General features: G+C 40.3%; 1 protein-coding gene across 6 annotated transcripts in view; it reads left to right on the forward strand.

Moving 5' to 3' along the window:
* Positions 1-25,242, forward strand: part of LOC122634614 (Krueppel-like factor 3) — a 244,337-nt gene that overhangs the window by 2,287 nt on the left and 216,808 nt on the right. For 3 of the 6 annotated variants that reach the window (XR_006328438.1, XR_006328437.1, XR_006328436.1), the window contains exons 2-3: positions 112-1,253; positions 15,254-15,819. Coding sequence is in view for 3 of the 6 variants with exons in the window: in XM_043823717.1 (XP_043679652.1) it covers positions 15,808-15,819 (12 nt within the window). In the remaining 3 variants the exon portion in view is untranslated. The other 3 variants (XM_043823716.1, XM_043823718.1, XM_043823717.1) reach the window with 3 other exon arrangements.

The raw sequence follows: 25,242 nt of genomic DNA on the forward strand, positions 1-25,242 counted from the left end.
AGAGAGACAAGGGAGATTCGAGCGCGTGGCGATCAGCTGATCGTCGGGTGTGCTGTCTCGTTGGTCGTAAGAAAGAGGAGGTGGTGAATGCTCTTTGAACTCTGTTGGCAGCGGAGAGACGGAAGATGCGGCCGGAAGGTCTCCTTGGCACGTAATGTCCGCGGCGCTCGCGCCAAGAAGGAGCGCGTACGTCGAGAGAGCGTCGACGCCGGCAGTCGGCGGTGATCGGTGCTCGAAGAGCGTCGTCGCCGGCGCGGTGCGTGCTGCAAGTGGTGCTCCTGCTGCTGCTGCTGCTGCTGCTGCTGCTGCTGCTGCTGCTGCTAGTGGTGGCAGTGGTGGTGCAAGTGGTGGTGGTTGTCCTGCTGGTAGTGGTGGAGGCGGAGGTGGAGGTGGCGGAGGGAGAGGGAGAGGGGGAGGGGGAGGAAGGTGGTGGTGGTGGTGGTGGTGGAGGAGGAGGAGGAGGAAGAAGAGAAGGAGGAGGAGGAGGAGGAGGAGGAGGAGGAGGAGGAGGAGGCGGTGGAGCCACGCGAACTCGTCGGCGAGCGTTCGACGAGCCAACGCCGCCGTTCCGAAGTGCGTCGCGAGGCGTGCTACGCTCGAAATCGAAACGAGAAGACCACCTCGACCACGAGAAACACGCTCCTCGTCGTTCTCTCTCTCTCTCTCCGCACGCCCGGACCAGAAAGAGACTTTGGCACGCGCGACCACCGAGAGAGAGAGAGAGAGAGAGAGAGAGGGAAAGAAAAAACAGAAAACAGAAAACAGAGGGAGACAGAGACGCCCCGTCGAGGGCGCGCGATCGCACCTTCTTCTCCTCTTATTCTTCGTCTTCGTTGTCTTCGTCATCCTCTTCGAGGATCAATCGAGGATTCTTCCCTCCTACGCGAGCCGAGGCCCGCTCGAAGGACCCTCGATCGACGGGGCCCTCGCGTACGTTTTCTCAAAGACCGAAATCGAGACATAGATCCATAGACAGAGAGAAAGAGAGGGGGAGAGGGGCTGAGAGAAAGATAGAAAGACGTGTGATCGTTCGTAGTGCAGTGCCTCGTCCATGTGAACACGATGACAACCACTATTATTACTATTAGTACTACTATCGTTGCTACTATTAGGATGACGACAAAGACGACGACGTTTTGCTTGCTCACGCGGAAAGTCTGTGATAGTCGATGACAGCGACGCCATTGCTCGGATTAAACGGACATAGACGGCCGAGGATCGTGTTCCGGTTATCGTCTTGATTGGAAGATCCGGTGAGTGCGTTTACGATCTATCGATCTATCGATCCTACCGCGAAAGTGTATTTTTTTTCTTTCCGTTTGCTCGTGAAAAATTTGTGATATACTGTGCGTTACTTATCGTTCACGTGTGAAGTGCGTCTACTGCTCTCAAAGAAACCGTCAGTTTATTTTTTTTTCTCTTTCCTTTTATTAAGCTTTAGTAAGGATTATGGATCCGGATGTGCGAGTTACCGGACGAGGAAACAGGTGCGATCGTTTTTTTTGTCTCAAACAGAGTTCTTTATTCGCAAGGTTCTCACGAGAACTCGGCGAATTTCGCGGGAAGAACTCGAATTCTTTCGAATTACTCGATTCGCGTTTCTTTTTTTCTTCGACTCATGTTCTTTTCATCGAATCGATTTAAATCGAACGTCAAGAGTCATTTTCAATTCATTCGAGAAGATCAGAAGTAATCGCACGAATCGCGCTACGAGTCTTACGGTCGACGAACCTCTATCGATCTTTAGTTTCTATCTACCTTCTTCCACACTCGAAGTTTCTCGTCACACGAGAATACAACTTGAAAACGATAATCGCGGACGATGATCGGTATTAACAGACGTTTTCAAATCTCCTCGAATTCAAGCGTTACTATCGTCGTCGTCGTAGTCGTCTCGATTTCTTCGTCACGGTGTTTATCCTCAAAGTCGCTAGATCGTAACGGCAAAACGATCTAGAGACACCGTTTCAACGAAATTATTATTATTATTTTTTACGATCATAACGCGAACTAGCAAGAATGAGTTTCGAGTCTATTAGCTGCTGTGAGAGCGAGCTTTCACGATTCACGATTATCTTAATAACTGAGAATATCTTATATTCTCTATGTTCGACGTATTACGATGGAATATCGTAGCTCATAGAGAAATATGCACGAAGTTCTTTGACTACACGCGCGTGCGTTTGTTTCGAACAATTAATCAATAACTTTTCCCTTTTTTTTCCTTGCCTTTTCTTTTCTTTTCTTTTCTTTCTTTTTTTTTTATTTATTTTTCTCGCCAATTACTCGAAAGCGAGGAAGCGAGACGGTAAACGAGATAAAACGGAAAACGCGTAACGCGGTTATTGATAAACGCTATGCGTCACTAACCACGATCGATAATAAATAAGCAGCGCCCGCATAGTGCAGGTAGAAAAGCGTCCGATAAGACAGCCGGCAACCGGCTCTAAGCGACGCGACGCTTCAAGCAGCCACCGTCCTCGTCGTAGAACTCCGCGATAGGCTTATCGACGTTTTTGCTTCTTCTCGTCAATTTTTTATTGGAGTACCTACTTTTTTCTTTTTTTCTTTCTCTTTCGTTTTTTTCTTTTTTCTTTTTTTTATCCTTTCTCCTCGACAACAGTGAGACAATATATATGTATATATATATATACATATATATATATATATATATATATATATATTGGATCTATATATAATATAAAAATTATCTCGTTTTTTAATGAAATATCTTTAACATCTCGACGTAAAATTATATCTAATTGATATCTCGTAAAAGTAATTTCGTTTTTAACGAAATTTATTCATTCTCCAAAGGATTGCTCATTTATTGTGTAGGAAAGGAGAGAGAAGAGATACGTGGTCGGGCATTGACACGAACGGTGTCCTTCCTCGATGGATATCGTGGCTTAATTTGCGGTTACCTTCTTCTTAATTTGGTTTTACCAAATGAATAACGTTTTCCAGTGGCATTAGTACGGTGTAGAGAGAACGAGGAAGAGATAGAGATAGAGATAGAGATAGAGAGAGAGAAAGAAAGAGAAAGGCAGGGCAAAAGGGTTATTAGTCAGTCGCAGTTATTTCATTTGCTAGTCGCGTTCTTCTCGGTGGTATACCTTTTTAGTTGTTGTTCCTTCGTAATTGTCGACTTTACGAGGGACTTGCGACAAAGCTCGACCTCCACGAAAAGTTATAGTCTATGGAAAATTACTGTTAATCTACGTATAAATAGCACTTTCTAGCAAATTTGATTTTTCTCTTTATTTTTTTGTCGGATAAACTTTAACATAAAAACTTTTCGTTGATATCATTGAAACATATTTCGACTTCTCTAAGATATTACGTTATTTCGCACGAAATTAAGAGTTAAAACTGTCGCGGTCTAGTGCTTTTAACGATGACTCGAGTGACTAACGATTTTTCGCTGAGAGAAAAAGACGTTACTTCGAGGCGATGATAATTGCGTGCTTGACATTTTATAGTTCCTTAAGTTATACTAGTTAGAACACGTGATAGAAATAAGTAATTTACTATACGAAGGATTTAATAAACTCCTCTGATGTTGTTTAAGAAGAAAATTTAGTCGAATGTGAAAACGAAGCTTTATCGAATTCGAAAGATTGATACGAGCGAATATATCATCGGTAAGAGAGATAGATAGATAGATGAATAAATAGATAGACTAAGAGAGAATGAAAGGGAGTGTGAGAGAGAGAGAGAGAGAGAGAGAGAGAGAGTAACGTGTTTGAACGACGAAGAAAAGAGCTGTTCCTCGACTCGTTAACGGTTTTGACTATCCACCGTGCGCTTTAATCTCAGCTGACCCAATTGCCACGACCTTTCCAGCCTATGGCTATGAGAACGTAGCTTTTTTTCGTGAGTTAGAGTCGCGTTAAACTCGGCCGCGGGCTATTTGAGTACCACCTAATTAAGCGACGCCAGTGTAACTCTGTGATGAATTATCATTGTCCCTCAAAGTTCAGACTTGGCTTTCTTATCTGTCAAATCAGCTGATATATTAAACCGCGTCTCCTTCTCGTACCTTTTAACTCGGCCAAGACTCCAAAGAGAAACGAAGGGAGAGAGAGAGAGAGAGAGAGAGAGAGAGAGAGAGAGAGAGAGAAAGAGAGAAAGAAGAGAAAGAGAGAAAGAAGAGAAATTTATAATCGCTGCGACACATAGCCATGTAACCACGCACCTTGCGCATTCCACTTGATTAATGAACGACCCGCCCGTTAAGTGTTTCATTAAACAACCTATGGTACATTGACAAACTTCGATCATCCATTTCTGCTTGATAATTTGTCTCTCGTATACTCGATCTATCAAGCGGTTGCGCGTGCATCCACGAGATCGCGTTTCTTCCGAGATCAAGCGAGATCACTTAAATGAGATCGATTACTGATAAAATCTTGAAGGCAATTGCTTCACGAATTTTCACTCTATATGATGATCGATAATCTATCGATAGTTTTAAGTAATATTTAATGAAATTAACGACGAGGATATTTTCAGCATTTTTAATTATATATTTTGAAGGTAATAGAGTTTGCTAAATCATTCATATTCGGTGAAGTTTTAATTCGAAAGGAGAGATAATTAGGTGTACTCTTTCATTTTTTTTTCTTTTTGTATTCGGGACTCTTCTTCTCTAGAGTAGTTATCCAACATCGAACAGGTGGATAATTGTTTAGAATAAGAGGGTTATTTTTAAGCAACGCTCGAAAACTTCATGATATTCGTTTCTTGATGGGTTAGATGACGACGATGATTGTCTTTGAAATAGGAAGAGAAAGAGATAGAAAGAGCACGTGCTCTTTCTGGCCGACTCAGCTTCGTCGAAGCAGCCTCCTATCTTGTTGCCTGTCAGATTGTTGACACAGGCAGTGACACGTTTAATAGGATTATTTATGCTCCTAAAGGCGCTTAAACGGTCCCATGTTCGTATCGGCTTCATCTACCTGACGGCGCGTAGCATAATTATGTCGACACGACTCGTATATCGGGTTCGCCGAGCCGAGTGACAACGCCTAGGCGTCCCTGATTTTGTCCGCGCTCGACTTCCGACGTTAATCTCGAGAAGGAAAGACGTTTTAATCGCCCACTATCGCGCGTACCAGAGAAAACTGGTTCGTAGTATACCAGCACGCGAGTATCCTCGATCGATTTGTAACTCTCGACCTGCTGTGAGATAATGTCCCTCGTTAATTGTCCACTTTGATTCGACTAATATCAGGGAGTATTCAAAAGATATATAATATGAATATCCCTTGCTCGAGATGAAAAATATGATAGGTATTACGTATATAAATAATTAATTGCTACAACATAAATAATCGTTTATTTTTTAAGAAAAATTTTATTTCGATAATATTTGCATTTATGATCGAAATCATAATTTAGATTCGTAGAAGAAGTTTTCGTTTCTAAGATGCGATATACATGTATATATGTGTGTGTATATATATATATATATATATATATATATATATACATATATACACATACGTATATCAGGAAGAGTAAATTACGGTTCAATTAAGAGTTATAATTGTCTTTGACGTTTCAGCATCTTGCCGCGTTGGATGATTTCTCCGTAAAATTAACGAGCAAGAGAGAGGGAAGGAGAGAGAGAGAGAGAGAGAGAGAGAGAGAGAGAGAGAGAGAGAAAGAGAAAGAGAACGAAAGATAATTTATGTTCGTACGAAAGAAAATATGTATCCAATAGAGTGACGAGCATTGTCTATCTTTTTGATAGAATGAGAAGCACTGTGAGACGGCGATATAACGCGATATAAGCTCGGATCAGAGGCGACAACCGCTCATTAGCATACAATGCGGGCTAATGGGATCGCACGCTGACGGCTACCGTTCAATACCTTGTCCCCGGCATCGTTTCGATTACCCTTCTCTCGAACGCCAACCCAAAGCTTCTTCGAGCTAGTCATCGAGCTATCGAAATGAATCGTGTCTTTGTCTTCTCGATTTGTTCCTATTTCACGTCAACATTTGATTTTTCAATCGGGCAGTCGAGAGATTACCTATGATTTTCACGAGAAAAAAAAAAAAGAAAAAGAAAGAATAAAAAGCAAAATAAAAAAAGAGAAAAAATTGCAAGTGATTTTCTTCGAATAGCCAAAGAAATTTCGATTCTAAACTATCGAAATTATCCTTACGAGGAAATACGATATTATATTCAAGGTAAAGAATTGAGTTGTTGCGTCTTATTATAACTAATCGCAGGAGGGAAGAGACCTTTTACGATTGTCTTGTCTCGAACATCTTCGTTTTATTCCATTAATTCGTGCTAGTGCAACAACGTAAAGCTCGAGGACGTTCAATAGGAACGATGATTTATCTTAACGAGAAGCTAGCTATCGGGTATTAGATAGTTTCTCTCTCTCTCTCTCTTTCTCTCTCTCTTTTTCTTTCTTTCTTTTTCTTTCTTTCTCACATTCAATAACAATAAGTATCGCTAGTATAATCGAATCGTTCTTAGCAGGAACAACCTCGAGCTAAGTTGGGTGTCACGATAGAATATATATATATATATATATATATATATATATATATATATATATCTTTCTTTCTTTTTCACTTTGAAAAGATAAAAGCAAGAGGAACGGTCTCCCCCGAGAAGGTATTGTGTATACCGGTTGCTATTTACACGTCATCGCATAATAGTTCTAACTACGTTCCTCATTACCGGTGCAACGAATACGTGCGAATACGTCGGTTTTAGTGCGAGCAGTAAAGACCCAAAGGCGTTGTAGGTACCTATTGCTATTCTTGCTGGATTGGTCGGTACAAGAGTAGTGCGTTTTCTCTCTCTCTCTCTTTCTCTCTCTCTCACTCTCCCTCTCTCTCTCTCTCTGTCTTTCTCTCTCGTAAGCAGCTCTTTCATTATCGTTCTACCGACTTCAACAAGGATCGGACGGAGCGATAAGAGGAGAGCACAGTGATCTCTCGGGTGAACGGAAGCCGGCAGTGCGCAAGAATAAGTTCTGAATAATTCCATGCAAAATAGGCTATTGCGAGGATGGTATTGCGAAAGGTGTATTCCTGATTTGGACAAATCCACTCGAGCGTTCTTTTAATTGGCTACTATAAGGATGGCGAGGGATAAAAGAGGGAGAGGAAACAAAAGAAAAGGGGAAAAAATATGGGGTAAAAAAGAAGATAAGAATCGTATCAAAATCGCGTGGCTAGTGAAAACTATCGGGGGCAAATCAAGCGAAAAGAAAATGTTCTGTTCACTTTTACTTATCTTCTTCGATATTTATCGATCGATGGGGCTGTTATCTCTTAGCTCTTACCGTCCATCCCATGGGTAAAATCATTTTGCTCTTATAGAACAGAGTGGATACTACAGGTATATTGGATTTAAGAAGACTCCTTCAAGAATGTGCTCGAACGTGTTGTAAAAAGCTCAATGGGTCGGCGATAAAATGAAATGAACGCTTACAAACTTGCCGCTGCTGCTTGCTGTTCCTGATGTTGCTACTATCGCTGTTGCTGTTGCTGCCGCTGTTGGTGGTGTTGCTGCTGCTGCTACTGTTGCTATTGCCGCTGCTGATGCTGACCGAAGAGAAGATAAGAGCAGGATGAAAAAAGAAAGAATACGCGAGTGGACGTCGATGATGGAAAAGTTAATAAAAAGTTGCCGAGAGAGGCATCTCGATCGATGCGTTAGCTGTCATAAACGATACGCTTCAGTGTGCTACCTACTCTTCTCCTCCTCGCTTCGATGCTCCTACTTAGGGCCTCGAGTTATACATTTAACGAGATATTTCCTCCTCGTCTAACGGCAGGAATACCACCTCGAGGTCGTTTTCTTTGAAAACATCGCGCCCACGCGATATCGAACATATACCTACGTGTATGCATATATGTACGTACATACATACGTACATATGTATGTACACATATGTATATATGTATATATATATATATATACACACACACACAGGCACACATATACTTACACGCGTATAAATCGTAAGTATGAATTAAGGAATCGACGTTGATCCCTCGAAAGCAATTCTTTTTTACCAATTTTTTTTTTTACTTTTCCCTTTTTTGCGAGATTCATAAGCACGTTAATCTCTTTTGATAAAGACTCTTCTTCTTTGGTATTTACTTCCATTCGGGTCGAAACGCCTGCAGATAACCATGACAGGCTGAAATTCAAGCAGCATTGTACCTTTAATTCGGCCCATAATGCGACTTATTGAACGCACGCTCGAACGAACATACTCCGAGCGTGTTTAGAAAGGCCGGAGCGTATCATGTTCTTGATTTAAATCAGCCGTGAATGGGGATAACGATGTCGTATACGTATTTCAAATGGGCACGCAATTAAATTAGATCTCGTTTTCGAACATCTTTATGCAAGTCAAGTAAAGACCATGTGTATCTATGTTTGCGTATGTCTGTGTGCGTGTGTCCGTACGTCCGTGTATTTATATATGTCTCTTTGATTTGAAAGTTTTCGAAGAAACATCTACTTACGTCTTTTTGATCCGATTTAATATTCTAATTTTATTTGGACAAGCTTTTGGATAATTTTTTAAATATGCTTACGATAGTCATAAATTTGTCCTTACGTTCTCTTCAACGAGCTAAGTTAGTTCGTTAGTTAGAGAGACGGTAGATACGCGAGTATCCTGTCTCTCAGTTTTTTGACCCATTATAACTCGGCCTTTCGATACCTTACGGGAAAACATAGAAATAGGTAGATAGATATACGTAGATATGGACTGCCTTGACTCGTGGAATACACTTGTCCATCGACGTTTCTCGAGAGATATCTGTCGCAATCATTTGGACCTAAATCAGCTCGTTAATTTTCATTCTCTTTCTCGTCCGACGATAAAATATTTTATACGAAGGTAAGAAAAGTGAACACATATCAAACCTTTTAACGTCACGCATTCTAATAAGAAGAAGCTCTTTCGAAGCCTTTTTATCATTCACATTCACATACACACCCGGATATACATATATACTTATATGCATATAGATCTTTCGAAGTATTCGAATATTTCATGATAATTATGTCGTAAACAAGAAACAAAAAAAAAGAAAGCAAAGAAGAATTGCTGTATATCCTCCGAATATAATATTTCTTTCTTTCTTTCTCTACTTCCTTTTTTTATTCTTTTCTTTTTCTTTTAATTTTATTTTCGACGAAGGGCCCATTGCATTCGTTCTCTTGCATACATCCATACGTATATACATATCTACAAGTGTATATGTCACGGAGAGCGTATCTCCGGGTTTCCACGTACGCGCAAGGCTTTCGAAATAAATCGATAAGATCTCGAGTTGGACACGTTTCAAATTAATGTCAATGCGTCGCGAACGCGTGCGTCCGCGAACAGAAGGAGTTTATTAATGCCTCTCGCCTTGTTGTTCACTCGACTTTTGCATCGTGACCGCGTCGTAGCGTTATCGCGTTTTCATGCAAAGCAGTGGCCGTTTTGTCTGCTTGCTGGAAGGAGATGAGAGAGAAAGTTTGCGTTCCTACGAGATGTCCGTGACGAAACTCGAGCGTCTTTCGTTCGTGCTTTCTTCGTTTTCAACATTGGAAAGATGGAAAGAAAGAAAGAAGGGAAGAGAGAGAGAGAGACTAATATTTTCCTAAATCATCGTCGTAATAATAATTATACTCGTTACATTCAATTACATTGCACTCTTGGAAGATTCTCGTCTATCTTTAGAAAGGAAAAAAAGAAAAAAGAAAAACTAAGAAAGGAACAAAAAAAGAAAAATAAAAGGACTGACATATTTCAAGTGTATTTTAAATCCAATTTTACTCGATAGAGACTTCTAGAGTTGGACGGGAACACACTCTCGTTAGATAGTTTGAGTAGAAGGGATAAGAGTGATTTATCGGTGATTCGAGAGCGCTCGCCAGAGTCGGAAAGTCGCGGTCTCATCCACGTAATCGATGAATAGCGCGAAATTCGAGTGAGCTATATCGACGCATAATTGGCACCTTGGAGAACTCAAGCCTTTCGAGCGTCGACTTTCTAACGTGCCGATCGAACGATGGTTATTTATGGGGCGCAATTAAATTAATTAATCGAGGCGAAGCGTGATAAGCGGACGAAATGGCCGCTAAGCTTGCGCAATCCTTTCGCTGAGGTTAATTGCGAAAATGGCATCTCGATGTAATATGGGTAGAGGTATAGACGATATAGTCGGCCGGTCTATCGTTTGCCACGCTTTTCTGATGGATCCATCGGCGAGAGTAAAGCGACTAATGGCATCGCTCTCGAACTAGGAATCGATCGATCGAATTAGAGGATTTGCGATGGCTTATAGATAGGAGAGAAAAGAGAAGAGAAGAGAAGAGAAGAGAAGAGAAGAGAAGAGAAGAGAAGAGAAGAGAAGAGAAGAGGAGAGGAGAAGAGAAAAAAGGAGAAGAGAGGAGAGGAGAGGAGAAGAAAATAAATGACGAAGAAAGGAGAGGCAGTGATCGATGGTACGACGCACCGTTCCGAAGCGTGCCCAGTTACCTTCTCACTTCATTATTCATTCGGCAGCTTCCAATTTGGAACGATTTTGATTTAGCAATCGTCGTCCATCGCAAGCGAGATGCTTTCGCGAGTTCTTGTTAACGACTGAGAAAACCTACGGGCTTCTTGATATACAAGATAATTCGCAACGCCGAGGATCGTTTTCTTGATCTATACCGATCGAGCGAGCCTTCCGTTCGAAATAGAAATTACAAGTGTGTACGCTCGTAACGTCGGGTATATTACTCGTTAGAGTTAGTTTATTAACGTTATTGGTATCAATGTTTCGACACCGACAGAATCGTTTCCTTTCAATGCTAGATGATGAACGATTATTACGCGCGGTTAATCGCGGTTGATTCTTTTAACGGAAACTTTCCGTCGTTATTATTAGCGACATGTAGGTATAACAATTCTTCTACGTGCAACACGTTTGATCGTAAAATTATTTCTTATCTGAGCCGAGAAATCAAAGTTCTTTCTGAGCACACACACACACACACACACATGCACGCGTGCACATGTACACGCTCGTATGCACAATAATTTATCGTTCGTCCGTCAACTTCCTATCCCTTCCAGTCGTAGAGTACATCTCTTCGATATAAAAAAGAAATGAAATGAAAAAAGTTGTTACTTTCTCGCGTTTGATCCTCCTCCTCTTCCACCTCCACCTTCACCTCCACTATCTCCTCCTCTTTCTCCTCCTCAGAGAAATTGCGTTTGATCGGCATTCGTGGTACCCTGCAGAGCATTTCACACTCGCCGCCACTGGCGGTCGACCACTGCACTCCTGACGCGTCCACCTTGCTCCGCAATTATCCAGAGCAGTTCTAAGGTAGCTCCGCGTGAGTAAGTGAGCTAGCTAGCGAGCTAGCTAGCGAGCTGGAGACCGAGCGAGCGAGCGCGTATCACCGATTTCTGTATCGCCTTCGCACTAAAACAGGTAGGTAGAGAGCCTAGAGAGCAGGTCACTTTCGCTGCTCGTACGAGAGCAGCGTTCCAGTGGTCGCGCACGCGTGCTCCTCCATTCATAAAGAGCTATGGAAGAGCGTGTACACTCAGCTGTGGTGGCCATCCTACGCGCGAGCATGCAACCACGTGGACCCCGGCGAGTCTCTCGTATAATATTTTCCTAGCAATAGTCTCTCCCTAGATCGTTCGTTCTCTTTTTTCTCCTTTCTTCTTTTCCGTTTCATTTTCTTTTTTTTTGTTTTGTTTTCGTTTCCTCTTTTCTCTTTAATTTTCTCTTCTCTTTCTACATTTTTTTTTTCATTTTTTCATCACCGCCGGTTCGAAGACTTTTCCGTCCTCGTGCCATTTTGTCCAAGGCTTGATTATTATTATATATATAATCTCGATCTATTTTTTCTTTTCCTTTCTCTCATTCTCGAGATATTCGAATAGATATATCTATTAATCCTTACGCATAGACTTTATAGTATAAACATCGTATTTATGTCGGTATATAAGTCACGCTTCTTTTATCACGTCCATCGTGTTCAAGAAAATAGAAGAGATCGATTAAGATGGAAAATTTTCACCGGAAGGAAAATTTTCACCTACAATCGCGATCTATATGCCAACTTACTTACTTACTTACTTACTTACTTACTTACTTAGTTTACTTATCGAGTAACGTATAGATCTATCTCGTTAAATCAGCTCGCTCGTTGTTCGTTAAACCACGAAGCTTTCGTAACCTTTCAATTAAGAGTCCAGAGTGCCGAGCAGTCGGTATAGCCAGCGATCTTAAAGTGGAAAGCCGTTTCGCGTAATAGTCAACACTACGGCTGATCGCTAGCCACGTTTTGCTCGTCCTCCCTTTCGATCCCTGATGATTTAGGATAGAGATCGATAAGTAGATTGCGACTTGGACGCCTTCAGCCAATTTTATCGGTCACCGAGGTGTCACTCTTACGATGAAACGAGCTGACGATGCACGATAGGTCGATCGATCGATCGACCGATCGATCGCCTGATCGATCGGTTGGTCGGTCGGTCGGTCGGTCGCTCGCTCGCTCGCTCGCTCTCTCGATCGATCGATCGATCTAGATGGATAGATAGATAAATAGATAGATAGATAGATAGATAGATAGATAGCAGAGCTTGAGTTCTCCTCTGTTGGGCTCCGTTTCGCTAGGTGGAATCATGTGTTCCTCTTTCTTGACTCGACGAGAGCCCTCGTACTAGTAACTACGTTCGTTAATGTCCATAAAACTAGTTAATTCAATCGCAAACAGGTCAACGAACGAAACTGGTAGAGTTTCTGGCTTGCCACTTGCGATTCGTGGGATCTCAAAAAGGGATAACGACGGCGTCTCGATCATTGACACGTTTGATCTCTCGACGGCTCGATTAAATTACAATTGCAATCGATAAATTTCTTTTTCATTAAATTTATTATCATCGATGCTTTATCGACTAACGATTTTATTTCGAAATTCGAACGAAATATCTTTTTTTAAATCGTTGAATAATACTTCTTGTTTGCGTATATATGCGTGTGTTCCTGTGTGAGCGCGCGTGTTTACTTTAAAAAAAAGAAATGTGCCGCAACTTTAAAGAATTCGGTTCGTCGTCAATACCACGATGTATTCTCTACGTGCGACTCAATTAACGCGTTCCATCGGTCCATCGATGGACAGACTTGGCGTCGATCGTGAAGAACGAGCGTACGTGCTTCACGGATGTCGGAGGACGATCGTACCATACAAACTTCTCGTTCTCGTAAGATTCGATAGACAAGCTTGAAACTTCGTATAGATCAGCAACTCTTAAGAATGTTGCTATTTCTAAGTAGGAGATATGTTAATCGAACGAGACTCGTGACACTTTGTAGAATTTCTAATGCTTTCCATTCGACTTTCCTTTTCTTTCTAGTATTATATTTTTCTCTCTCTCTCTCTCTCTCTCTCTCTCTCTCTCTCTCTCTCTCTCTCTCACATACACTCTCTTTTTCTTTCCTTCAGTAATACACTTGACAAGACGAGCAAAGCTGTTTCCTTTAATTTGTCAAAGAAATTTGCAAGATCAAAGCTTTTCTTCTCTCCCTTCCTTTCTCTCTCTTTCTCTCGTAGTTCATCGACATTGTAACAACGTACCGGAGACAGGAAGTCGATTCTAATCGTAGCACTTTTTCCGTTCAACCGGAATAGTAAAATTTTTATTATAGCTGAACTCGTAGTACTACTCGGCCTATACTTACTATACCTAGACGGAAAATTTGCGTTCGCGTAGGAGCTCGAGAAAAGAGAAAAAGTTTACTCGTCCGAATGTACCGAGCTGTTCCTTGAATTCTTCATACGGATTAAGCTTCAGCATATGGACGATTTAAAGGGTGCATAGCCATCGTGCACGTGGAAATAAATGTTTTATTTCTCATCGCGGTTCGTCGAACGAATGAACATGTATATGGGTAGATACGTAGAGAATACATAACTATAATACACGTGTGTACATATGTATAACTACCGGACATTACCGTACGGTAAAAGAGAAAGAGAAAGAGAAAGAGAAAGAGAGAAAGAGGAAAAGAAATAGAAGGAAAGATAGTCGCGTTGAGTTTTGGCGTTGGCTCGCATACTTTTCAACCGATATGGCACGTAGAATCGTAATGTAGGTGGACTCGTTTAGTATACAATTATCCACATTTTTCTTAACGCTTACGCCCAGCGTAACAGACAACGTGCTTTTGATACGAAAGTAACCGGCTCGATATCTCTATATACGTATATCTATCTACGTATGCCGATACTTTGCGTAGAACCGTTCGGTTGTATTACGTATTGCAAGGGTTGCCGTTACGAGAAACGTGCTGTGAAAGTGCACTTTCAAAGTACGATGGCCATTTTTATTCGCACTCCACGCACACGCATACAGGGAGTCCAAGTTACCACGCGGAGGTGGATGAAATAACATCTCGTCTAGTCTCTAGATCGTTCGTCGAAGCTATTTGTACGCATATACATATTTGCTTCTCTCTTAGATTTTCTTACCTATAGAATCTGCTATTCTCGATGATCTCCTTTCGATCGTAGAGATGAAGATCCAACGAGCATGCTCTCCTTTCAACGAGAGACATAAGAAGAAAGATGTCTAAGAGGAAGCGCTAGCAAGCATCGATTTACCGAATCTAATCCTTGACTCGCTTGCGTCTATCGATACGTTTGTATCGGTATCGCCGCTATTCTATCTTCTCTTTCTATCGTGAACGAGTAACCGTGTCTCGAAGCCACGCTCGACTCTATTTCCCCGGCTATTAGCGCTAATCGATTACGGCGTGACGGATCGAATGATTTAAATAAAGACCGGGTGCGTCATGGGCCCGGCCCGGTACACTCGACCGCGCCCCACTTTAGATAGAATGAGAAAGAGAGACAACATTACGTTTCGTCTCATTATTTTGTCCGATCAGTCCGTCACGTGTTTTCTCTTCTTATTTTTATTTCTCTTTTTTTTCCCTCCTTCTACTTATCTCCTTTTCTTCTTTCCTCCATTTCTTTTCTTTCGGTTCTCTTCTGTGATCTTCAACGAAACGATCTTACGTATTTATCGTAATCGATGGTCTCTAACGAGTAAACATTTTTACGTGGCGTTATAGTAATTATATAGTTTCGATTAATCGAGAATATCTGATAAGATTTCGATCATAAAGATATCGTCGCGAGTATCTTAATTACCTATATATACCTATATATATATCTTTTTTTTGTCCTTTTTCGTTTCAGACGACCGAAGGACCAATATTCGAGCCAACATGCCAATCCGGATGCCAGTGAAGAAGAAGTGTCTCTACCTGTAACTAATTAATATGTTACTTAGCTAGTTGAATTAGTAAGTGATATGTTTGATCTATATCTCCGCGGTGACTGTGGATGACACTGACGTGATAGAATTTTTATCAACTAAAACGCGCGAGTGAATTTCGTCTGTATTTTTCATCGTCGTGTTTTCGGAGGGAAAAAGGGAAGAAAGAAGAAAAAATAGATAGAAAGAAAAAAAAAGGGTGTATTACTTCTCGATTTACTCGCTCCTCCGTCCTTTTTTTCCCTCTTCGCGTGTAAAGAAAGACAAACGAGTGGTAACTTATCTTTAAATCATTCAGCGAGAATTCTCTCGCCTGCGGTATTTCTCTCGCGATCTATCGATCTTTCGGGAGTGAAGTGAAACAGACGTTCTTCAAAGAGGAAAACGATCGGAAGTAGTAGAAAGGGAGCGAGTAGTAAACGGGCGAGTGCAGTGACTGACTTACATCGGGAACGCCAACCTGCAATCAAGGTTCATGGTTTTCATGGTGAGTCATTTCGATTCTCTAAGCTGTCATTTTGTTTCTAAGCAACGATCTAATCTTCTTCTTCTTCTTCTTCTTCTTCTATTTCTTAGCTCGTATCACTTAAAATTTTTATTTATTTCAAGCTCAATTTTTTGTTTATCCGAGTACGAAAAAAATTACGTTCGAGATTCCATTTTATCTCATGGAAAACATTTACTTTCGTAATGATATGTATATATATATATATACACATATAGGTAAATTTAATGTACGTACATAAAAGAAATCGAGAATAGCACTCGCAGGAGGTATCGAATCATTAATGCGATTTCTCGCTTTTGGTATAAACAAGCGCTCGATCTTGGAACATTTGAATCGAGCGTGCTTATCGAAGTGCACTTATGTTTACGCACGGGCAAACGTGCGATTTGCATAATTTCGGTGCCGCCTGCTTCCCATGGCCACGCGAGTTTATCTTTATATTCGGCGTATCGCGTGACATCGAGTCTCGTATGCGGGTTTCTGTAAACGAATCGAGTCGTCAAATATCGCCACCTTTCAAGACTACCGAATAAGTAGATGTTTATTGGATAATTTATTTCCCTTCAAATTATCCTTGATACGTTATTGAGAGACTAATTATCGTTTATAATTGATTTCTTTAATTGGGAAAACTATTAAATTTTTTTCGTTTCTTCTTCTTATTTTTTTTTTCTTTTTTTTTTATACGTACGTATACGGAATATCTCGAGAAAGAAAAAAGAAAAGAGAAACGTACGAAAGGGGGAAAGAAAGGAAAAAGAAAGAAAGAAAGATGGAGAGAGAAAAAGGGGGAAAGAAAAAGAGGGAGAGAGAGAGAAAGAAGCATAAAAGAGGGGAGAGCCAGCATAAGGTTACGGGTCAGCCATGGAGAAGCATTAATAATCGTTTACAATCTTTAAGGTAGGGTGTGGCGAGTACGTTAACCCCTTCTTCTCTGCTTCTTTTTCCATCTTCTCCCTCCTCTCCTCGTCTCTTCTTGTATTCGTCGAAGGTACATCGTACCGTCTCGAAATAAGAGCAAAAAATATGTTCTTGCTTCGGACTTTAAAGGAGTTGGTCGCGTATATCACGAAAAAATAACTTTACCATAGTCATCGAGATTGTTCACGGTCGAACGTAACTCTTCGAATTTGACTGGTATCGACCGGTTGTGACTACTTTGATACTAGTAAATTTTCTAATAATGCATGTATAATGCATCTCTGATTTTACAGATAAATCCGTTTATGCTTAATGCCCGACCAATCGAAAGAGTCGAGTGCATAGGGTTAATAATCAAAATTTAATAATGATAGAGAGGATAATTCAAAGAGTCGAAGAGAGTCTGTTGGTTCGACCGATCGAACTCTACTACACACTCTCTCTCTCTCTCTCTTTCCTTCTCTCTCTTTCTCGCTTCATCGATTTCCTTACTCCTGTTCGTCTCGATAGTTTACGCGCGTAATCGCGATACTACTACTAGTAATAGCAAGATCTCGGGCTATAGTTTGACGCGCAAAATCAATTTACGAGCCGGTCGACTCGTTTACTCGTAGCGCATCCGTGTTTCGGAAGTGCGATATATTGATTAAAAATGAGAAATTAACGCTAGATACGACGAGAAAAATAAACAGAGAGAGAGAGAGAGAGAGAGAGAGAGAGAGAGAGAGAGAGAGAGAGAGAAAGGAAACCAGATAAACCGGTATTACTAAGATCAACCAAACGAATTTCTCGTACTTGTGGTGTGACTTGACCCTTCCTCGAATAAACTTCCCTTTGATAGGACATACTCGAGTACCTAGGTAATCCACGAATTCGATTCAATTCAGTTTATCCAATATCTAAGCGCGTATATAATTCGCGTAACCAAGAGCTGAGGCTTGAAATAAAAAAGAAAAGAAAAGAAAAAAATAACAATAGTAAGAAAATAATAAAAAATAAAAAACAGTAAAAAATATACGTAGCGCGTACATTATTATCGAGCGTGCATCATTTTTACATCGTTGCATCGTGTTAAAGATACGATAAAGATACGAGATAAGGAATCCCCTTTTTCTTTCTTTCTTCCTTCCTTTTTCTTTTTGTTTCTTTTTTTATTTACTCGTTGAACTTCTCAACGGGTTTAAAACGGCGAATTTCGGGGATTAAAAGATGAGGGTCTTAAAGATTTCAAATCCAGTCTTTCACGGCGATTAATACGGATGATCGAAGGACATCTATCACTGTCTCGAGATAACCAAGATCTTCCTCTCCTTTAAAACTTAAAACAAAGCGAGAAACAGGTTGGAAAAGGTGCGCCGGGTAAAACAATCTACCAGAAGATATCTCTTTCATTCATTCAAGAAGGCTGTTAAGAGGTCAAAGAGCGTCCTTCGTTCGACGATACGCGTGCTGAATCAAAGAATTCGACGCGGTAAACGATAAGATACTTTCTGTCTCTTTCTCTCTCTCTCTCTCTCTCTCTCTCTCTCTCTCTCTCTCTCTCTACCTCTCATTTTCTTTTACGCTTCACTATCTTCGTCTTCGGGTTATTAACGACGGTGATAAATTGTAATGCAGAGGCACGCGGGTGCGGCCCTCTCTCGTGGCTAGTGCGACGAATCGGCGATTTGGAGGAAAAAAAGTCTCTTCGGGGAACCCGTTCTTCTTCTTTCTCTCCCTCTTTCTTTCTCTCTTCCTTTCTTACTCTCACTCTCTCCTTCTCCCTTACTCCCATCTTTTTTCTTTCTTTCGCGTGTGCTACCTTCTCCGTGAAAATCGGTCGTCGGCCCTTCGCCCTGTGTCCTCTTCATCGCTCTCTTGCACAGTCATCGTCTTACCTCTCTTTTCTCTTTCTCCTCTTTCTCTCTCCTCCTCTGTTTTTTTCCTCGTCCTTTTTCTCTCTACCTCCCTCCCTTTTCGAGCAGCCATCGACACCACCTGCGGCGACGAAATCAACGTGTTTACCGTACGACCGAATTTAATGGAGAATCCTGCTCGATATCGTCCCCGTCATTTTCTTTCTTAATGTAGCGTCTTTCTTTCTAATTAGTTTACGATACCATTTCCTTCATTTAATATCTTTGACAAAATTGACGTCGATTATCTTTCGAAATTCGTATTAAAATTCGAATTGTATGAAAAAAAACTCGATATGAAATTCGCACGTTCGTTAACGCGAGGTTAATTGAAATATTTATTCCAACTCGTTCGGGCATACACAAAGGCAAGTGTCGTTATCTAGTGGTTGTGAGCGTTGGTGTTATCGTTTATCGCGGCCCAGTTAAGAGTTCTCTGATATCTCTCGTCGTACGTTAAATCGTTTTAGTCGACTATAAGATATGTATTGCATAAAAGCCACGCGCCGCTAATTGCTACTGGTAGCTCGTTTCGCGACACACAGGTGTAACGATCCAATGGGGAATATCACGTGGAATTATTTCACAGGCATTGTCTCTTCGATGTCGTTCTTCTTTCTTAGTTCGAATTTGCAGCTTCCGTTACCTTATCTCGATTCTCTTTTTTATTTATTTCATTTCTTTTTTTCCTTCGTTTTATTTCATTTGAAATTTCTTCTTAACCAGCACCTGGGGATACGAACGTCTGGCTAAAACCTGATTAAATAGATTCTTACTGACTTGAAATTCGATCCAATAATAGAGTTAGCAAAGTTCGGATAGAAATAACTTCTCGTTCGTTTCGGGAATAATTCATCGAAGGAAGAGGCAAATTTAATTTACGAAGGATTCGTAGGTATTACTATAGTCGTCTTCGTTCTCGTCGTTCACGTCGTCGTCGTCGTCGTCGTCGTCGTCGTCGTCGTCGTCGTCGTTATTTCGTAAGGTACCTCGTCGGGCAGCATTCGGAAAAATCGATAAGGCAATGCGGGTTGAAAGAACGTACAAATTCTTTTTAACCTTGTTGCGAATATCTGCAACTTTGAATAGCACGTTGATCGAAGATAACGCATCGTATCTCGCTTGTTAACGATCGGTAAAACGGTGATGTGCTCGTTAAAAATTGATTTTTCTGCTCTTGGTAATACGTTTAATGTTTCAACGAATTTGATTTTTGCTTTCTCTCTTTCCCTCTCTCTCTCTCCCTCTCTCTTTCTCGTGAAATAATTCGTGCAGGTGTCGTTTCAAGTCGATTTCCTTTGAAGTCGTATCAAACTGAAGTACGTAAGTACGTTCGTACATACGTACATACATACATATATACGATATGCTTCCTCTTCTCCTCTGGTCTCTCTACGTGAATCTTTTATTAGCATTAATGTAATTCGATAATAAGTTATATTTAATAACGTCAGAGACTACGTACGTTCTTCAAAATTTACATTGGAACTTTGCTACGTCGTGGCGTAACGTTTACGGTTCTGAAAGACATTTAGCCGAAGTCGCGCGCTGTTGGATACTAAGTATCGCTCGATTATATCTCGCCCGTAAAACGTCGTAGGGACATTAATTTATTTTATATTCGCACTGGGGTCGCGTATGCACGTCGAATATCATTTCTTTCTTCCTTTTCTTCTTCTTCTTCTTCTTCCTCCTCTCCTTCATCTCTCCTTCTTCTCTCCTTCGTCTCTCCTCCTTTTCTACTTCTTCTTCGTCTCTTTCTCTCTTTCTCTTTCTCCTTCCTGCAACGAGCCGACATTTATAGTTCTCTTCGTGGCAACCGCGAGAAATCGTTATTCGCAATAAATTTTTGTCGCACTAACGGAGAGGATCCGGTTGACAAGCACAAAGATCGATTCGACTTGTTAATACGATTCGTTTTACGGCTTTCTCAAGATTTCCTTTTTCAAAGGACTTTCGTATCCGCCTTTAAATTCCAATTTCCATTTGATCCGTCGCGATCCAACGACGGGTTTTATTGTGAAAAGGAAAGAAAAAAAAAAAAGAAATGATACGTATCTCTGATAATTGGCATCTTTTTTGGTGCGAGGTCAACGAGCATTATATCATCTTCATCAAGAAGAAGAAAGTTCGACGGAAAGAGAGAGAGAGAGAGAGAGAGAGAGAGAGTCGGCAAACGGAAGCTATGCAAAAGGTTCGATATTTTTAGAACTACTTTCGCGAGATGAGATTTGCTCTCGTTTTTTCTTTTTTCTCTTTCTCTTTCTTTCTTTCTTTCTTTCTTTCTCAGTTTTCTCGCGGAAGTCGAAGATACAGGAAGGAGCCAAAAGTCTCGTCAATTCGTGTACTTTAAGGCCAGACTCCGTTTAAACGTGTCTTTGATCCAGGCGATGTATTTCGAGAGGACGGGTGACAGGCTACGGCCTGTATGCGTTTTATTTAAAGACCTGACACGCCTTAGTTATTGCGCAACGGCTGCGAATCCGCACGTAGCTACGTTTTAACGTCTAAAGCAAAGCTTTGTTTTCTCTTACTTGCATGCCTCCCTCTAACACGAAAACTAACTTCGTCCGAAACGAGAGGATTGCCGGCATGATTTTCTTGCGATATAAAGAGTATGATCGATTAACGATCGTTCGCATAACAGAGGCGTGTCACGGTATGGACAACTGCGATACGGTCGTTAATAATCGAAGGAAATGCTTTTTTCTTCACGCACGATATCGGTATACTCGTGCCTCGACTACGGTAATGGACTACAAAATTGTCAGCGTATCGGTAACAGCACTCCTGCAATGAGTAATAAGATTTTATCTTCGATAATATATAGCTCGATCTCGCTGTGTTCTCGTTACTGAATACATGAGCTGTCTCTATCTTTATCTCTCTTGCACGTTCCTTCTTTCTTTCTTTCTTTCTTCCTTTCTTTCTTTCTTTCTTTCTTTCTTTCTTTCTTTCCTTCTTTCTATTTTATTTTCTTTTTTATAAGAAGGAATGGAGAAAAAATAAAAAGAGCAAAAAATAATAATATTAATAATAATAAATAAAAGAAAACTAAACAGCGGTAGAGACATTGATTATGGAGTGATAGAACCGGACCGCGTTCTCCTTTCTTATTGATTATCATTGCGGTATCATAATGTTCCCTTCGTGGTATGTCTAAGTCGATGTCTGTAATAATTTAACTATCAGAAGTTAGAAACTCTATTAAAAGTGAAGAATTAGATCGATAATAATCATTTGTTATTTTTCTTTAATCGTCTTACTAGACTCACTGTGTCAAATCTTAACAGGTTCGTTTCAATTTCTTTTTGATTGGCAAGGGAGAGGGGAAGAAAAAATATATCTCCAATAAAATCGTAAAATCGTGCGCATCCTCGTATAATAAAATATACAAGTATAAAATAGGGGCTCGAGAGAACAGTTTCAGTTTCAATTTCATGCGGGAGTTCTACCGTCTATAATTCACCGACGTAACGACGGAATTGCAAAGTACTTTCTAAGAAACGTGTTATCGACGTATACATATACATAAGACATACGTAACGTCACGAGGTACGTCCTGTTGCGAGGAAGAAACGATATTTCAAAGGTTGACAAAGTAGCTATGTTCTCTTGGCGAATAGAAACGCAATAAATGTGCAACGATGGAAATGTACTTTTCTTTTCCCCTCTCCCTTTTTTCTTTCTTTCTTTCTTTCTTTCTTTCTTTCTTGTTCGCTTACTTTTTCCTTTCTTTTTCTTCAAACGAAAACATTTTCTTCTTCCTCGAGAAACATTGTTGAAAGCGACAAAGAAGGCATTTCGTTTCTCCCAGAGAAGCTGAACGATCGTTTTATAATTCTTTTTCAACCGCCCACACCGCCTCCGAACAAAACGCGGCCCTTTTAATTTACGAATCGTTAACGTCACGCACAACGACGTAAAAGTCGTGCCCGGCCCAAGAAGGTTTTAAACTTGCTACGTAAATTTGGTCGGCGTTAAGGAGGTGCGAATTTGTTTAAATCGGCTCGACTCTGTTCGCTGCGGCGCGGCACAGCGAGATCCACCTCCGTCTTCTTTCTTTTTTTTTCTTTTCATTTTTCCTTTTTCTTTTTCTTTTTCTTTTTCTTTCCTTGTCACCTCGAGATAATGCGATCTCTCCTGAAACATCTCCCTTTTTCGTCTTTGTCCTTTCACCGATTTCATCGATTTTTTAAGATTTCAACCTTTCCGATCGTACGTTTATACGAAGAGAAATTAAACTCGAGTCGATTAAAAAAAAAAAAAGGAAAAGAAAAGAAAGAAAGAAAGAAAAAAAAACGATCATCGAAGATTTCCTTTCATTCTCATCTACCTTAAGCGCCTGAATTTCGCGCCAGGTTTGAGAGACACGTTTTTATGAAACTCCACTCGAGTCGGCTAAGCTGAGTCATTCTCAGATGCGCCTACCTAGTTTTCTCGCTTCGTAAGTGCCGACATTACCAAGGTGGATATCGCTAATAAATAACGAGATGCAACATATACACAGCTCACTTCCTCGTAAAGCCAAACGAGCGTTAAAACGCGTACCTTCGTTTCATTGTAATAACGTGGTCCAACGAATCGTCGGATTATACTCATCATTGCCATACTGTTTGCCATCTTCTCCTGTTTCTCCTCTTTTAGTATCTATTAATTTGTTATTCATTGTACATTCTAATAAACGGCAAAGAGAGAGAGAGAGAGAGAGAGAGAGAGAGAGAGAGCGCGATCAAAGAGTTACAAGTTGAACGTTCTTGGATTATCTCATGAGAATGATATTCGAAGAGAATTTCGAAATAATCGAAGTAATAATCGATCGATCGATCGATTCGATAATGATCCTAAATTTAAAGGAATCGATCGAGCGTCGCGAATTTCGCCATACCCTCGAAGGACTCCAATTAAGTAAAAAAAGAAAAAAAAAAGAAAGGAAAAGAAAAAGAAGAATCAAAGGGAATCGTTGAAAGATAAAATCGAGGACAGATCGCATTCATTTATCGATCGAGAAAAGAGATTAAAAAAGGTTTCGTTACGGTTTCCGACACTTTCGAGTTTATTCAGCTTTCACCCGATTCCTTGAAAAAAAATTTCTTTCCTCGATCGTCCTCTGAAAATCACGACGTATGTATTCCCATAGATTTCACTCGCTCGTAAAAAAAAAAAAAAAAAGGGAGAGAGAAGAAAAGAAAAGAGAGAAAGAAAGAAAGAAAAACAGAAAAACAGAGAATAAGGACGCATATATTTTCTAAACTTTTTGTTCCTTCGATCTTCACGATATATCTTATTCATTGAAGTAAATAAACAAAAGCGGTCGAAATAGATGTTATTATTACGTGACTCTTCCTTAAGAAACAAACGTTCTTATGCTTTGTTCTCTTCAAGGACGACCAATTAGCGTCAAGGATTTATCTGAAAACTCCTCCCATGTATGGACCTTACGTACATTCGTCTTCTTGGAACTCCAAGGTTATCCCAATGTAATCAATTTAATACTTCGTAGTTAATCTTAGTACGTTTTAGACCTTCACCACGTTTAAACCTGTATCAGCGAGTTCTCTCACGTTATTCTTTCGTGATTTTAACAAGGCATTTACGTTTTCCGCATAACAAATCGAAACGGAAGGCATCTAGATATCGACCACCCGATTCTTTAGTTCTCTCGTGATTCAACGTGTTGCCAGCTTAATAGAATCATTTTTCTCGGTAAGGTTAGTCAGTTAAGTGTTTATATTACCGTCGAATATCTGCGATAAACAAGGCGCCCACGGGATCACTAGCTCGTAAAACCCTAGCCAAACCCTTCCTCTCTTCTCACTTTCTCTTCTCTTCTCTTCTCTTCTCTTCTCTTCTCTTCTCTTTTCTTCTCTTCTTCTTTTATTTCTCTCTTTCCTTCGCTACACCTATTTCCTACTTCAAGTTAAAACCTGTTCACGCCTGGTACCAAGCTTAACACCCTTCCATAGATACTTCGTTCCTCCGATACTTGCGTGTGCAAGTCGATTCTTCGAGCTTATCGACTATACCGCTCGTAAACGGTACGCTTTCGATAGCATTTGGATATGCAGAGAAGAGAAAGAGAAGGAAAATAAACGAATCGAAGGGCGTTCTCCTGCATTCCAATAACGCACATATGTCCGAACTCCACTCGTTTATAATAGAAGAAACGATCGACGTAAGTTTATAAAGTTTGTTATATTTTGAGAATAATTTTTTTTTTGTATTTATTGATTGTATTTTTATTGTTATCACAGAGATTTTTTTTTTCTTTTTTCTTCTTTTTTTCGACATTTTTTCTTTTTTTTTTTTTTTTTTTTTTGAGATTTTTTTAAACCCGTACACGTCCCAGAAAACGAAACGATCAGCGAAAATCTATTAATTATAGAAAATAATTTTTTTTTTGTTGGATTTTGCACGAAACCGAGCATATGGCGAAGCGAACTAATCGACGATATTTTATAGAATAATTATTTCTTTCGAATGGCGTACATTGATTATTGTTGATATATCGCCATGAATTTTTTCAGATTTTGTGAAATCAGACGCGCGTCAAAATTAAAGAAACAACGCGTTAGATTCTCGATTG

This window comes from Vespula pensylvanica, chromosome 15 (genome assembly GCF_014466175.1).
Source record: "Vespula pensylvanica isolate Volc-1 chromosome 15, ASM1446617v1, whole genome shotgun sequence".
Lineage (NCBI taxonomy): Eukaryota > Metazoa > Arthropoda > Insecta > Hymenoptera > Vespidae > Vespula > Vespula pensylvanica.